Consider the following 16109-nt stretch of genomic DNA (forward strand, 5'->3'; position numbering starts at 1 on the left):
GCCAATGCTGATTCTTTCTGGTGGCCTTACATTAGCGATCTTCCTGAGACGTACACCGTTCCCATATTCTTTCACCCAGAAGACATCGAGAACTTGCCGCTTAAAGCTTTTCAATACCAGGTTAGGTTAGATGACCTTATCGGGTTAAGTTACTATCAGCTCAAGAGACACCAAATGCTTCATGATAATGATAAGTTATCTAGTCTTTCGCTTGTTTCAAAACCTCTAATTTCCATGATGGGTCTGTTTAAGCTTGTCTACTTTTGAAAAATATATAACTATCTGAGCCCTTCTCTATGAATTAGTTGTGGTTTATCCCCTCAAAAGATTAGAAGAGAAGCAAAAGATTTGTTGATATAGGATACTCATGACATTTACTAAAGATATTTACATTGAAAGACAAAAGGGAAAGCCTAAAATACACAGATAGTAACCTATCTCCATCGCTGTTTCTTTGTTATCAATTCCCAGCAGTGATAGGTCTGCGGTCTCTCTGCCCTAACCCGAGAGGAGAACGGGAACGCTGTGGACCTGTGATCTGGCGAAGCACCCTCAGCATTTCCGGTTGATGAATCTTCTCAAACTCTTTCTTTATCTTCACTACTTGGCTATGTACAGGAAGAACATAATCACCACCTTCATCTTCATGATTGGCCTTCTTCCTCTTCTCCATCACAAATCGGTAGTGAAGGCACAAGACTTCCGTTTGTATGTTTCTTATGATGTTTGCGGTTTTATTTTCACGCTGCAGGCGTGTTTATAATAATAAAAATCTTGAACAAAGGTGGACATGAGTTGTTGATGTAGTAAAGAAGTTAGGTTGGTGGGCAACGCCAAATTACTCTCTCTCTCTCTTTGTGTGTTATATAATATATGATGATAGTTTAAAGAATTTGTAATGATCTAAAAGAAAGAAAGAAGAGCCGTATCTTTCTTCCTTAGAACATCATTATCCCAAGTTCTTAATGGGTCTCTTAGGTTAATTTTGACTTAAAACAAAATCAAAAATACATATTAACATAGGAGACGTATCTTAATTAGGGGAAGCAAGAGACGGTTCTTGTAAACTCTCTCCTCTCCTTCCTCTGCTGTAGCTTCTTCTTCTCCATCTCACTTCTCTCGTGCTTCCTCCAAAATGGAATCACTCCTCTCATGGGGTTTTGAAATCGGCGATTGAGAGCTCCTCTGATGGGACATTCAAACGGAGACTCGCCCATAGAGCAAAAGGGGACTTTCGATTTAATACCAACCTTCGTTCTCCGGTAATTTGCTGATGCTGATGAGGCAAAAGATCACATGGATGGTTATGTTCTTCTTGGCCGAGGCAAAAGATCCTGAGAACATGCCTGCAAGTGTTGTGGTACAAGGTTGAGCTAAGTTGATTTATATCGCCAAGTCTTTTATGGCCAGCCACCACCTCAAGAACTTGTCTGGACAAGAAAAATGATGCTCGACTTCGTTTAGGCTGAGTTTTTGTATCTTCATGATCTAGGCTCCTCATTTATGCAATAGACATGGTTGTTGGAACCCCTGGTAGGATCCTTCAGCATATCGAAGAAGGAAACATGGTCTATGGAGATATCGCATATTTGGTATGCTCTTATTCTGGTATCTTGACATTATATGTTCCATGGTTTTGGAAGTAAACAAAGCTCAATGATGATGTGTTTTTTATACAGGTGCTGGATGAGGCAGACACTATGTTTGATCGTGGCTTCGGTCCTGACATTCGTAAGTTTCTTGCCCCAGTGAAACAACGTGCGTTGAAAACAAATGACCATGGGTTTCAAACCGTCTTAGTCACTGACACCAGAATAAGCATATGGGCTTCCTCTTGATACTCAACAATTTACAATGTGAGTGATTGGTGTTGTTCTGTTTCATGTATTCTTCTCTTGTTGTTCTTCTTATTGATTATGGTGTGTTATTACTTGAATTGTGAAGATATACCAAAGCTTATTCTCATTGATATGTTGTTTATCATAATTTTTTAAAAAAAAATTTTAAATAAAAAATTTGCAATGGAAGACATAAAAGTTGAAAGTTTTTAACTAAGTCTCTTAACCAAATTTACTACTTAAATAGTATTAAAAATTAATTAGGAGACCCGGATAATGATGCTATTATAATTTATAGGACGAGAAAGGAGGGTTGGTGTTGGGTGAGTTTTGTTTACGTGTTTCCAACAAAGGCATGACACTTGTCATTTAGTGATGATTACTGCTACGTATTTCCAATTTCCGTTTTGTTTCTTTAAACCGAAGACCAAGACTCTTCATGAGTTTGACGTTTTTTTTTTGTGAGGTTCCAGTGTTTAGAAGCTAAGCATATTGATTTGATTTGAAAAGTTGAAAGAGACATGGAACTACTTGTTAGCAATTGCTTTAGGAAAACCGGTCAATTCCACCATAATAGATTTGTCACTTCCATTGTTTTCATACATAAACATTTAGATCGAATTTAAAACACCACGAATTAATGTCAATTTTAAATTTTGTACACAGTATAAAAATTTGGTCAATTCCTTCAAGAGTGTCTGACATTTGGCAAAATCGGTTAAATTGGTTTAGAATCAAACCAATTTGATTTCATTTTTTCAAAAATGTACGTGTCCAAACAACAGTCGTTTTAATGGTGATGGTCGGGTGATGCATTTGTATCCAAGGAACTAGTCCTACTCCGGATTAGTATGGCTTCAGCATAGTTCAGATATAAAAAACAATTAGTACAAGCGATTGCAAGATGGACCCGGCCCTGTGACAAACGCCACATATTTTTGACCAAGCAACAATGACAAATCACTATAGAACAACGAGAACCACGTTTTCTTATGTTCTCCACTCAAAAGTGCGCATTATGAAGGCATCTAGCTAATTGGATCAAACTATTGACGAATAACCAAACAGTACTACCTACCATTTATACATACTCATTGGCATAGGCATATATACCTTTGAACATTCGAAACCGTTGGCCCACACCTCAAGGATGTGCTCTATGTTGTAAATTGTCATCGAATCAATAATCTTGCTTGTTCTTGAAGCTATTCTTTCATATACTATATCGTATTAGATCCTCATCTACGAGACTAATTTATACCAAATCTTTAGATATGTGCATTAAGATATTTAAACCGGCTAAATTCCAAAGCCCTCAAGAATATTATTCATTTTTTTTTTTTTTGGAAAAGATAATGAAAAAGGGAATCCGATTCATCCTCATCGTTTCACGTTGACTTCAATTAGCACCATATTTCATTTCCTATATAAAGATAACACCCAATAGTTTTCAAATGTATCTCTAACAAAACCATACTCAGAACAAGTAAAAGAAACTAAAAGGGTTTATACTTTGAAGAAAACATGGTACTTGAAAACTCCTCTAATCACAAATCTCATCACCACCGCAACTCGATGAAAGAGTTCCGAGTTTCCTATGCAGCTGAAGAGCCAAAAAAGGTCTTGGAGTGTGTGGATATAAGGAGGACAAAGAGCGAGAAGGTGAGCAGGAGAAAGGCTATAACAGAAGAGAATGTTGACAAGGAAGCAGAGGCATTCATAAGGTTTGAGCATAGCAAGTGGTTGACTGAGAGCAGCTAGCTAGTCTATTAACTATGAGTAAGAAACAATAAGGACATACCATATCATATATAGATTGTATTAAATGATCTATGTATATTGTGCTCGTCTTTTTTTTTTGGGTGTGCAACCATCTTCTTGTTTTTATTTTGGTTATTGTAACAAAATGGATGCTGTTTCCTTTAAGCTAAAAGGTGCATGGAATAAACCATTACATACTATAACCATATAGTACTCACTTTTTTTTCCTCTCTGGCCCGATTATCGAGAAACCAGATCTGAGAACGATTTTCGATGCCGGCGGCGCTCGCCGACGTCGTCTTTGCTCCTCCTCCTCTCTGCTTTGCCCCGACGACGCCCTCTCCTCACTTTGCTCGTTTCTACACTCTGCTTTTGTCATAGTTCGTTCTCTTACATTAATGGCGACGACGGAATTTATGGTTGTTGAGCGCGTAACCACCGGAACAGGTGGCTTTTCCTGGGATTCCGGGAAGGCTTTGTTACCTGGTCCATTATCTCTCTGCTCCACCCCGTCTGGTCTCGTCGTCTTCGCGACCCACAACCACCTCCGATTTGATGAACTTCTTCGGCGCCTCCCCTCCGTTCATTTGCAACACCATTTCACTGCCTCAGCCTCCATCGAAAAGGCCCTCCTTGTCCGTGAGGATCCACTGATTCGCCGACCAGATCCGAAAGATTCCGGCGAGGACAACCCCTCAGCAACGATTGTCTTTTCTCCCTCCTCTGCCAGCATCTCCACCATCTCCGACAACCACCTTCGCCTCGCCACGTCTTGTCTTGCTTGGTCGGATGTCGACAAACAAGATTCAAAAGTTTGGGCCATGTCCATTAATAGTGTTCTAAAGATTTCGGTTGTGTTCTCTGAGGTCTACTGCTCAAGCTTTATGTCATATATATCTTTATTGAAGATTTTACCGGTCATTGCATCGGAACCGTTACTATCTCCACCACCCTCCTCTTCCGAGGAGAAGACCTTACCACCATTTCCTCTTCCAATGGAAAGAGATTATTCCTTAGCCTCGTTGTCGAGCGTTTGTTTCAGTTTCCTCATCGGCTTGCTATCTTGCGGAGCGGTCTCTACGGGACCAGAAGATGCAACCGAGAGTATTTCCGTATCTCTCGTAGATGAGGTCTGGACCTCAACGTCACATTATGTGACTATTATACTACTGTCCGACGTTGTCGTGAAAGCTCCGTCGACGCATTCAAGCATCGTTTTGAATTCGCTGTCATCTTCGGTTTGAAGACCTATCTTGTTTAGTTTACTTATGTGTTGTATTTTTGGCTTATGGCCAAAGAGAATGGATAATTCCCTCTTTCTATTGTATGGAAAAAGTTTAAAATTTGAATGAAAGTAAGTTGTGTTTCAAAAAAAAACCATTACATACTATTAATTGGTATATTTCTTGATTTACCAGTTTCAATGCAATATATAAATATGCAAGGTATATCAGAATTTATGCATATACAGTAGTTCCATCTAAAACATAAACACAAGAAATTTTTGAAACCTGATATTTGTATTAGACAACATAACAAAATCCGAAAAGGGATATAGTGTTAAACAAGATACTTCTACTACTAGAGAATGAATCTGCAAAGAGGACAAGTCGTTTGGTTATTACCAAACCAGTTGTCAAGACAAGTTCTGTGAAAGAAATGCTTGCAAGAAACCAATTCACTCACTTCTTTCTTGCTCTTTAAACCCACAAAGAAACACACACACACACACTCTACATCTTTCTCAATTCTTCTTCTCCTCCGAGATCACACACATGTTCGGTTTCATCAACTCGACAATCTTTTCTTTTGTTGCAAAAGTGATTTGATAATCATCTTCAACGATTTAACAGAATCTGATTAAAGGTATGTCTATATTAGATTATCTATAAAGATTGTATGTAAATGTTGAGAAGAAGCACTTAAAAATCTCATAGCTAAAAAAAAGGGTCAGATACTAATGCAATGTAGTTGAATTGGATGGAGTTTGAACTTTTAAAGATTTAAAATATTCCTTCTCTGCCTCATCCACTCTCTTCTCGAACATTACCCATTCCATATAACATCTATCCCTCACCTACATGAACAACAACCACACAAGTTTTAAAAACATATAGACACATCTAGTTACTTGCTTGACAAGTTCTTGAAAAAAGGCAAGACCAAGCTTCTCTTACCCCTTGCCCTGGCGATATTCCGTCTTCTTCCTTTCCCTGACTGCCAAGGGAAGGTATAGATTGATGAACGATCCACTCAGTGTCTACTATTCCTATCTTCTCATAAGCAGGCTCCTTCATTTTCACATATAAATAATATGGAAGCCTCTTTGTTAATTGAATAACCAAAAAAAAAACATTTCTATAACGCTAAAAGACATGTAATGTTTTGTGTACCTCAACACACCTTCTGAGTGCAAAGTCAAGACCCCAACCGTGAACCAAATCATTCTGTTATTGGGGTTCATAATAAGGTGTAAGCAAGAGTTAGAGAAAAGAACTAAAAATAGAAGGAGAAGAACAGAAGAAGATAGGGGGTAATAGAGTAAGTGTGTAACCTGAATCATATGCCACACGCAGCGCCACGCATCTCTTGAGAATACAGGAGCCATTATCTCCACAAATCTGTTGTGTTATTAAAGAGTTAGAGTTATAGATGTGAAGATATGAACAATGAGGCTGATAAAGAGATTTTTTAACATACGCAGCACATGGTGGCTGATGAGGATCTAAGCACCGCTCGGGTTTCTCATTTGTTTCTTCCCTAATAAGTTTCAAACCCAATATATAAATTTAATGTAACAAAAATCATGTAACATAGGAAGTTGTATACATACTTATGGACTTCAACATGCTCTCTTTTTTTAGTGATTTGCCATGTACACAATATCTCTGGGTCCAAACCAGGCTGTGAAATCTCAAGGCCATGCTTCTTGACCATGTGTAAGTATCTGCAACAATAAACTTATATTATTAATTTAAGATAAAAGATAATGGAAGTGAGTGTAAAAAAAACTCACTTTTCTGCGTCAAAGTGATCGACTCCAAGATCTTCATCCCAAATGAATATATAATCGTATCGCGCTACAATGTCAGGGTGCAAGAATCTCTTTGCATACCACCTTATATATTCACAACATATATATATACATAAAAAAAAATATATATATATATATATGAGAGTCAAGAAACTCATATAACTAGGGGGAAAAGATAGAGAGGTATAAGAAAAGCTATTGATACCATTTTGTCTGCTTCCTAACACTTATGTGTATCACATTCTTCGACCACTCAAATTCATCATCCCACTCACTTGTTCTTCCATCGTAATGAAACAGAACAATGGTAAAGTTGTCCGAAAACTGTTTTTAGGAAGACAAAACATGGTGTTCAAAAAAAAGGAAGACAAAACATAAATGAGATTACCATTAAAATAATTTTTTTTTAAGAAAAAAACAAAAAGGACAGGAAGCAACCTTCTTAACACATGCATCTATGTTTTGTCTCTGTTCGTAACCCACTGTAAATGTTACTAGATATCTCGGTTTCTTTTTCAAGTTCTGAGGAAACAGAGAGAAGAAAATAAATTGTAAAATCCAAGAATGAGATTGCGTGTTTGAGAATCAAACCTCTTCAGGGTTCCCCCAAAACCTGCGCAAATACAAGTCTGACTCGGATGCAATAATACCGGGTGGTAATCTCTCAGCTCCTTTTGGATTTGAAGGAACCCATATCTGACCAAAATGTGAATCAAATTGTTCTTGAAACATGCAAACAAATGAGCAAAATTTCTAAACAATTACATAAAACATACCTTTGAGATATCAGTGGCTTGTACAGGAGCTGCAATATCTGAATGTCTACTTGAGATAGCAATGGAACGAAGAAGGTTTTGTGGTAGACTCACCTTCATAATACATCATGGCAAGAGATGAAGAAAAATCTAAGAAGAAGAAAAGATTGAAGAGAAAGAAGACTAACCTTAGGGATCCACAAAGATGGAAAAGATAGTCCAAGTAGAATGCCAAAAGTCACAGAAAACAACGCAGTAGCAAGAAGCTTCATGCCATTATCTTCTGATCTTCTACCATAAGTTGGACTGTACCAACAACAACTATAATCAGGTCCAAATTAGGCTATATATATGTCTACAAGAGAAGAAGAAAAAGAAACTAGATAAAGAGGTTTTCTTACCTGCGTGACAAGATTCCCATAGTTATGTTTTTTTTTTTAAATTACAACTTTTGATTCTAAGCTCCAAATGTCACCAACACCATTACTCCTATTATTAACAAAACTGTTATATATGATCCACGTTACTCGAGCGATGCAATCAAACATGTGATTAATATAAGAATTTATCTAATCAAAGACTCGAGCGATGCAATCAAACATGTGATAACCCCTGGATAATCCAAGGGGACTTCAATGTGGCCTTGTCTCCAGAAGAACACTCACGGTCTCAAGAATCCAGGATGGATATGAATGCCATTAAAGACTTCCAAGACATGGTTCAGAACTGTGACATGATGGATCTAGCACAGATTGGCCCTTCATTTACCTGGTCAAACTGTCAAGACGACAACCCCATCAGCAAGAAGCTAGACAGAGTTATGGTCAATAGCCGATGGATCACTGATTTCTCTCTCTCTTATGTCACATTTGAGTCGGGTGGAGTATCTGACCATCTGCGTATGCACATTCAGCTCAGGGACATCCTTCGTGGCAATATGAAACCTTTTAAGTTCTTTAATCACGTCGCAAGTCACCCCAGGTTCCTCGATGTGGTCTCTCAGGTCTGGAACACCTCTGCACCGCTGTTCCATTCTCGATTGGCTCTTAAAAGGTTTCATGAGAAACTGAAATCCCTTAAATCTGAGATGCGGGCTCTCAACAGAGATCTATATGGTGATCTTCCAGGACGTGTAAAGAAGGCATATGATGTTCTCTGTGAGAAGCAAACGGAAGCTATGCATAATCCGCAAACATCAACTTTTGAGGCTGCTTCATTCAGATGCTTGGGAGCATTGGCACCACATATCAGGGATTGAGGAGAAGTTCTACTATCAATAATCCAGAGTTCAATGGATTGGCTTGGGAGAAAGGAACTCGAGATTCTTTCATAAAGTTACTCAAAGTCGAAATGCGAGAAATATGATAAGGAGGATCCTCACTACTGATGGTAGAATACTAACCTCGCCGTCAGATATCAAGTGTGAAGCGGTAAGACACTATGAGGATTTCCTAAATGACAGTCAGCAAGGAGCTACGGGGATATCGCAGGAAGCGCTTCGCAGTCTAGTTGACTATCAGTGCTCCACTGCAGATGCAGCTATACTTCAGGCCCCAGTCGAAGCTGCAGAGATATTGTTTTCGATGCCCAGAAATAAAGCACCCGGGCCTGACGGGTTTCCCGTGGAGTTCTACAAAGCGGCTTGGACTGTACTTGGAAAGGATTTCGTTACAGCTGTGCAATCATTTTTCCTCTATGGTTTCATGCCCCGCTGCATCAATGCTACGCTGCTATCCCTAGTTCCTAAGACCACAGATGCTGAGAAAATGACAGACTTCAGACCCATCGCCTGTTGCAACGTCATTTACAAGGTAATTTCAAAAATTATTGCTCGGCGTCTTAAGGTCACACTTCCGGAGGCTATTGAACAGAACCAGTGTGCTTTCGTTGAGGGTAGACTGCTCCTGGAGAACGTTCTTTTAGCCACTGAGCTCGTCAAGGACTACCATAAGTCTTCTGTCTCATCTAGATCGGCCGTGAAGCTGGACATCTCGAAAGCCTTTGACACGGTTAGCTGGTCGTTTATTGAAGACACACTTCGTGCAATGAACTACCCAGATTTGTTTATCACCTGGATTATGCGATGTATAGACACTGCAGCATTCTCGGTCTCAGTCAATGGCGAGCTGGAGGGATTTTTTTCAAGTTCTAGAGGCTTAAGGCAGGGATGCTCCTTGTCTCCATATTTATATGTTATCATCAGTAACGTCCTCTCAAAGCTACTAAACAGAGCGGCATCTCTTGGTCAGATTGGCTACCACCCGCAATGTAAGGAGGTGAACTTATCCCACCTGAGCTTTGCTGATGACATAGTGGTCTTCTCCGATGGTTCGCCAGCCTCACTTAGGAACACTCTTTCAGTCTTCGAAGAGTATGCGGGTATGTCATGACTGAGGATCAACGTAGCCAAATCTGCCGTTTTTGCTGCGGGTAGGGGGAAGCAGGTGCTCGAATCTGAAGCAGCTGTGTGTGGACTGTCGATCTCGGCGTTACCTGTTAAATATCTGGGGCTCCCTCTCACTACAAAGTTGATGGGGAAGGATGATTACGCACCGCTGATCTCAAAAATAAGGAACCGGTTTCTCTCCTGGACTAGCAAGGCCCTTGCTTTTGCAGGTAGATTACAGTTGATAAAGTCAGTCATTGCTAGCATTACCAATTTCTGGTGTGCAGCTTTCTGTCTCCCTCAAGCTTGCATCGATGACATAGAGAGTATGTGTTCAGCGTTTTTATGGAGTGGCTCTCCAAATAATACTTCTAGCTCCAAAGTTGCTTGGTCGGAAGTTTGCTGCCCCTATGAAGAGGGTGGTCTTGAAATTCGCAGAGTTATGGAAGTGAGCACGGTTTTCAGTTTAAAACTTATCTGGCGACTCTGTACTCAATCCCCCTCTCTCTGGGGAGCTTGGGTTAAGCGTTATCTGCTTCGGGGTGAGACAATCTGGGATGTAAAAGACACAGGCTTAGGCTCGTGGAATTGGAGAAAACTGTTGAGATACCGTTCCTTGGCAAAGCAGTACATAAGAATGAGCATTGGGAATGGTCAGTTGGTGAGATTCTGGACTGATATTTGGTTTCCGAAGGGTCGACTGTTAGAGATTACTGGTGCTTTTGGAACTCAGAAAATGGGGATCGCGAGAAATGCAAGAATCTGTGATGTGTTGGTTGATGGGGTCTGGAGGCTAAGGGACTGTCGGGATCAGCAAATTGCTGCTCTTGTACAGGAAATCAAATCGACTCCCATAACGTTGAATCATGAAGCTGATGGAGTGAAATGGAAATTGGGACCTGACTCTTATGGTGATTGCTTTATCTCCGCTGAAGTTTTGCAACAGATACGAAGTCGCAAGGGCAAAGTGCCATGGAGTAAGCTGGTTTGGTTTCCACAACGTGTACCCCGTTACGCGTTTATCACGTGGTTAGCTTTCCGTGATAGGCTCTCTACGGGTCATCGCACTAGCAAGTGGGGTAGTCCGCAAGGGTGTCTCCATTGTGGTGAGCCAGATGAGACTAGAGACCACCTCTTCTTTGCATGCCCTTATACCTACACACTGTGGCTCAAGGTAGTAGGGAATCTGTTTGGGGCTGAGCCTGATCCGGATTGGGGCATCACTATCTTGCGCCTTCAGACTGGTACCTATGATCGGATAACGTTTATATTACTGAGAATGGTTCTTCAGGTTACCATCTATTATATTTGGAGGGAGATAAACGACAGGAGGCACAATAACACTGCAAAACCAGTGGATCAGTTAGCTCGTATAGTCGACAAGGCAATGCGAAACCGCATCTCATCCACTAGATACTTCTTGAAGCCGAAGTTGAAGGATCTGCTTTGTAGATGGTTTGGAGCTCATCTCACTTAAAGCTCTAGTTATTATTCTTTAGCCATGTGAATCTTGTAAATACATTCTTTTACTATGATCAATAAATTTAACATTTCATCAAAAAAAAAGAAATAAGAGACTTTGCTTATGATGTTAAATCAAAAAGCATTGGCTTAACAAAAAAAGAAAAATACATATTTGTAACCAAACAGAAAATAATACAATTACATCATGAGTCCATGACATTACAAATCAGTAGTACACCTAGTGATAGCTTTTGGAGATTCTTGACTTTCAGGATAGAAGTGGGTTATGGTTTTAGTTTTGGTTTTGTCTCAGATAAAAATTTGATAAAAATTTGATAAAAATTTGTGTATCTTTTATTCTTTTTGTTTACCTTTATACTGTTAAAATAAGTTAAACAATCACATTATCCATATAATAAAAATTTAGATTTTTTCCATATATGTTATATTTTGAGTTTTTTTAAACGGCTATAAATTATTAAAAGCATTAAAAATATCACATATAAAATTTTGGGATTAATGGTTTAAGTTTTTTTGTTATAAAAAATACAAAAGATTATAAAACCATGAGCATTAAGCCTCGTTTAATAGATATACAGATTAATATATATATATATATATATATATATATATATATATATATATATATATATATATATATATAACATTTAAATTAAAATATATACCATCTAAAATACATGAATATTTTAATTTCAAACATTGCATTGAATTTTTAGAAATGATGATAAATAATTAAAACTATTAAACATTCCACACTGAAAATTATGTTATCAACGATTTAAAATTTTTGTAATAAAAAGATACAACTGGTCATACAATCATGAGTAGGAAGCTTCATTTAATTGATAGTCATATAAAATATATACTTTATATATGTTAATAATATCATTTAAATTTAAGTATATACCATATAAAATAGACAAAATTGATTGTTTTAATTTATTTACCATAAAATGACTGTAAATAAACAAGAGTTGTTGTTTTGATTTATGTAATTTAATTACATACATAATAATTTTTTGACATCATTATATACATAATAGTTATTGATTTCTAAATGAATTTAATATATATTTCTTATTTTATAATATGTAAAGAATGCAACAAATAAAATTACGTATGTAATATAATTTTTATATACAATGATCATTCCGTGCAAGGAGTAAGTTTTAACCTAATAATAAAATAAATTTCAGTTGATTGTTAATTTTCTGAAATTATCAGATTTTCTATGATAAGATTACTGATTTAGCTTATGGAAATGGAAACCAAAATGGGGAGTTTTATGAAAAAATTGAAATATTTATATTATTTGGATTTGATTTGGTACTTGGTCATCATGTGGGGGAATCATAATATTTTCCCTTTTTGGCAGAATTTTATTGAATAACCCAACCAACCAAGAAGAAGATCAAGAAGTAATAACTTCGAAGTTCCTCTTTAAACTTTAAATAGTTCAGAAGTCATGTATCAAGCTATTTTAGCACGTAACATATATATATCATCACATTTAATTTTTTGAAACAAGATCACTATTTTACGCAAATATGACATTTTGAAGAAGTAGTGGCATTGTGTATTTGTTGTATGTTTTTTTGTTACAAACGTTTCTACTAGTTTTCAGTAGTAATTATATACTTCCACTGTTTCATATTAAATATCACATTAAAGTTTCTTTTAGTTACATAAAATGGTCTTTTCAGAATTTAATACAATTGTTTTGACATATTGCCAATTCTAACTTTGAATCCGTTTAAGTTGCTGACAAAAATTTTTTTTTTGAATCAAATTAACCAAATAATAGGAAAATATGAAAATCCCAAAAGCTATTTTATAATCATTCTTAACGGACACGCAAACTTAATTACAATGTTAAAAGTAACATTGACTTTTAACTTTTTTATTTGTTAATTAAATAAGATCTATAAAAAGATTCCAAGAATCACTTTTACGCATGATGAACACGACTATGACTAAAAGTTCTAATCAAAAGCTGCAGGTTTTAGGACAAAACAAATCAAAGAATGGAAGAGAAATGCATGAAGTTCATGCTAAAATAGGTTATCCATTTGATCAAAACAATTTTTCTGAAGAAAGGAAGAGCTTCCACCAAAGAAAGAAACTCAAGCGATGGATGTTGATGGCGCACCACCTTTCGTTCTAAATAAATTGTTTCACGAAGAGAAAGAAAAACTGAATTTTTTTGTTCAATAAATAAATGTTATTCATATAAGTGCTTTGATTTTCAAAATACATTAAATTATTTAAAGATTGTTGACCAAACTAAACAGTCCCTCGATTTCTTAACAAGTATCAATTTAACATTTTGCACACTAATTAAAAAAAAAAACAGATTTTTTTTTTTTCGAAACACTAAAAAAAAAAAAAAAAAACAGATTAAAGTTTACTTATACCCTTAATAACTTATTTACTAATTAAGTTATTGTAGTTATTTAACTATTTATCATTAAAATTTGTGTTGTATTTAGTTTGGTCAATAGTCTTGAAATAATTTAATGTATTGTGAAAATCAAAGCACTACACGAGTAACATTTTATGGACTAAAAAAAAATCAGTTTTTATTTCTCTTCGTGAAGCAATTTATTTAGATTGAAGGTGGTGCGCCATCAGCATCAATCGCTTGAGTTTCTTACTTTGCTAGAAGTTCTTCTTATTATTAAATTGTTTAGATCAAAAGGATAATCTACTTTAGCATAGACTCCATGTGTTCCTCTTCTATTCTTTGATTTGTTGTCCTAAAACCTGCAGATTTTGATCAGAACTTTTAGTCATATTTGTGTTCATCATGAACAAAAAGGAAAATTGGAAAAATGAGACACTTTGAACTTTTGTTTGTCATAATAATATTTTTCATACTTTTAGCAATTCTGGACATGTTTTACCCTTCTTTAATGGGAAAAATAGTAAATTGAATTTTAAAAATGTAAAAAAATATGAAAAGTGTTGGAAACATAAGTGTGACAATATATATGTTTAAATTTTTTTATAAAAAAATCGGAATCATATTTTATTTTATCTTCTAGCTACAGTTTGAATACTTATTCTGGTAATCTATCTAGTTTATATGTCTGATTCTAAGTTTTAAACATAGATATATCATGGGTATATACCGTAAACTACCATTTCTTGTATATTCTAGCAAAGATAGATTTGGTTACGTTATAATCAAGAAAGATGTCTTCGGTATACGTACAACTTGATAACGATATATGGCCACAACTCGATGATATAGGTCGGTTATATTATGTTACATAACTTGTTCTGCCTTTTACCTTATATGACGCCTACAGGAACAATACATCTCTCACCAACTATACGGTGTTCTGCTTAGGTAGTGTACATATTCTAGGCAAATCGTGAAAATATGGAAACTTCCATATTCGGTTAAAGAAGTTTCCTAAATCTAAACTAAATCTACCCTAAATCCCTCAAATTATATTTGAGAATATTTTCTCCACGTTCTTCTCCTCCTCCTCCCACGATCTTTTTTTCTTCTTTGTGTTTCTCTCTTGTTCATCCAGAAAGTCATCTCTTCTCTCTATCAACACAATATGGTTCTAATCTATGTTAAATCTGGTGAATGGGTGTCTAGTTGCAGTGAAGAGTGGAGTTTCGTGGTAGACACATCAAGGTGTGGTCAAATGGTAACATTAGAAACTACTACTCCATTGGAGAATCTCAAGAGGATCGTGTGTGAGGATTATGGGGTGGACCATATTGTTCTTAATACCGAGTTCAGTTATTCGATGGTGAATCAAAGAGGGAATCCTCCAATTATTATCACCAATGATCGGCAAACATCTAATTTTGTGGCGTATGCAAAGAAGGATTCATCTACTATCTTGTGTGTCACGTTCTATGGTTTGGGTGTAAATCAAAAAGAACGAGTCAATATTGATTTGAATAAGGAGCCATGTGATTCAAGTAATGTTGAGGATGAAGAAGTTCCTGAGATAACTCGAGCAGATTTTGTGAAGCCGTCAAAGGAGTCTTGTGATACAAGGAAAGATGATGTCGCTGCGGATAGTTCCGGTGATGCTGGGTTAAGGATTGAAAACAATGGAGACAGTGAAAAGGATGGTCGAGCCTGGAGAGGAGATTTCGTGAAGAAGGATCAAATTTTCAGAAGTAAAGAGGTTCTGAAGGCCACAATGGAAATTTTGGCGATGAAGAATAATTTTGATTACACTGCTTTCAAATACACGAGAAAATGGTGGTTTATTCTATGTAAGGATGCATTGTGCAACTGGACTGTGTGTGCAAAAGGTATAGATGGGTCTACATATTTCATGATCAACCAGTGCGAGGGAAGACATTCATGTGCTCCTTCAAAGAAAAGGAAATTCGGGAAAACAGCATTGGCAAGAACAATTGGGACTCTGATACAACATCGATTTGGTGATGAAAACGATGGCCCAAAAGCAAATGAAATCATTCAATTTATGAGATTGGAGCATAGTTGTGAGATTACTTACTGGCACGCTTGAGAAGCTCGTGAGTTTGCTATTGCAGCTGCTAGAGGTATACCAGATCGCAGTTATGCTAAAATACCAGCATATTTGCATATGATTAAAGAAGCTAATCCTGCTATGCATACTCACTATGAAACTAATGAGAAGGGAAAATTCATGTATCTATTTATGTCATTTGGGCAATCAGTTAGAGGATTCTACAATGCAATGCGAAGGATAATTGTTGTTGATGGAACTTTTCTGAAAAATAAATACAAAGGAGTTCTACTTGTTGCTACTGCTGTAGATGGTAACTCTAATTTGTATCCGATTGCATTTGGGGTTGTTGATTCGGAGAATGACGATTCATGGGGGTGG

General features: G+C 36.8%; 3 protein-coding genes across 4 annotated transcripts; 1 reads left to right on the plus strand and 2 right to left on the minus strand.

Moving 5' to 3' along the window:
• Positions 1 to 335: 335 nt before the first annotated feature.
• LOC111210494 lies at positions 336 to 884 on the minus strand. Its single transcript, XM_022710913.2, has one exon. It carries the CDS (start codon positions 671 to 673, stop codon positions 461 to 463), a length of 213 nt encoding a protein of 70 aa, XP_022566634.1. The 5' UTR covers positions 674 to 884; the 3' UTR covers positions 336 to 460.
• Positions 885 to 3362: 2478 nt separating this feature from the next.
• LOC106367442 lies at positions 3363 to 3799 on the plus strand. Its single transcript, XM_013807216.3, has one exon. It carries the CDS (start codon positions 3363 to 3365, stop codon positions 3597 to 3599), a length of 237 nt encoding a protein of 78 aa, XP_013662670.1. The 3' UTR covers positions 3600 to 3799.
• LOC106363283 lies at positions 3647 to 8662 on the minus strand. 2 transcript variants are annotated; one of them, XM_048759042.1, is made up of 11 exons: positions 7577 to 8662; positions 7410 to 7502; positions 7225 to 7329; positions 7072 to 7155; positions 6839 to 6957; positions 6616 to 6717; positions 6433 to 6546; positions 6300 to 6359; positions 6154 to 6220; positions 5993 to 6046; positions 3647 to 5890 (listed from the first exon to the last, which is right to left on the minus strand). In XM_048759042.1, exons 1-11 carry the CDS (start codon positions 7658 to 7660, stop codon positions 5723 to 5725), a joined length of 1050 nt encoding a protein of 349 aa, XP_048614999.1. In that variant the 5' UTR covers positions 7661 to 8662; the 3' UTR covers positions 3647 to 5722. The 2 variants fall into 2 exon arrangements, with proteins under 2 accessions (XP_048614999.1, XP_048614998.1); XM_048759041.1 differs by having other exon boundaries at positions 5721 to 6220.
• Between the last annotated feature and the right edge of the window lie 7447 nt (positions 8663 to 16109).

The sequence above is a fragment of the Brassica napus genome, chromosome C5, assembly GCF_020379485.1.
Source record: "Brassica napus cultivar Da-Ae chromosome C5, Da-Ae, whole genome shotgun sequence".
In the NCBI taxonomy this organism is placed as follows: Eukaryota; Viridiplantae; Streptophyta; class Magnoliopsida; order Brassicales; family Brassicaceae; genus Brassica; species Brassica napus.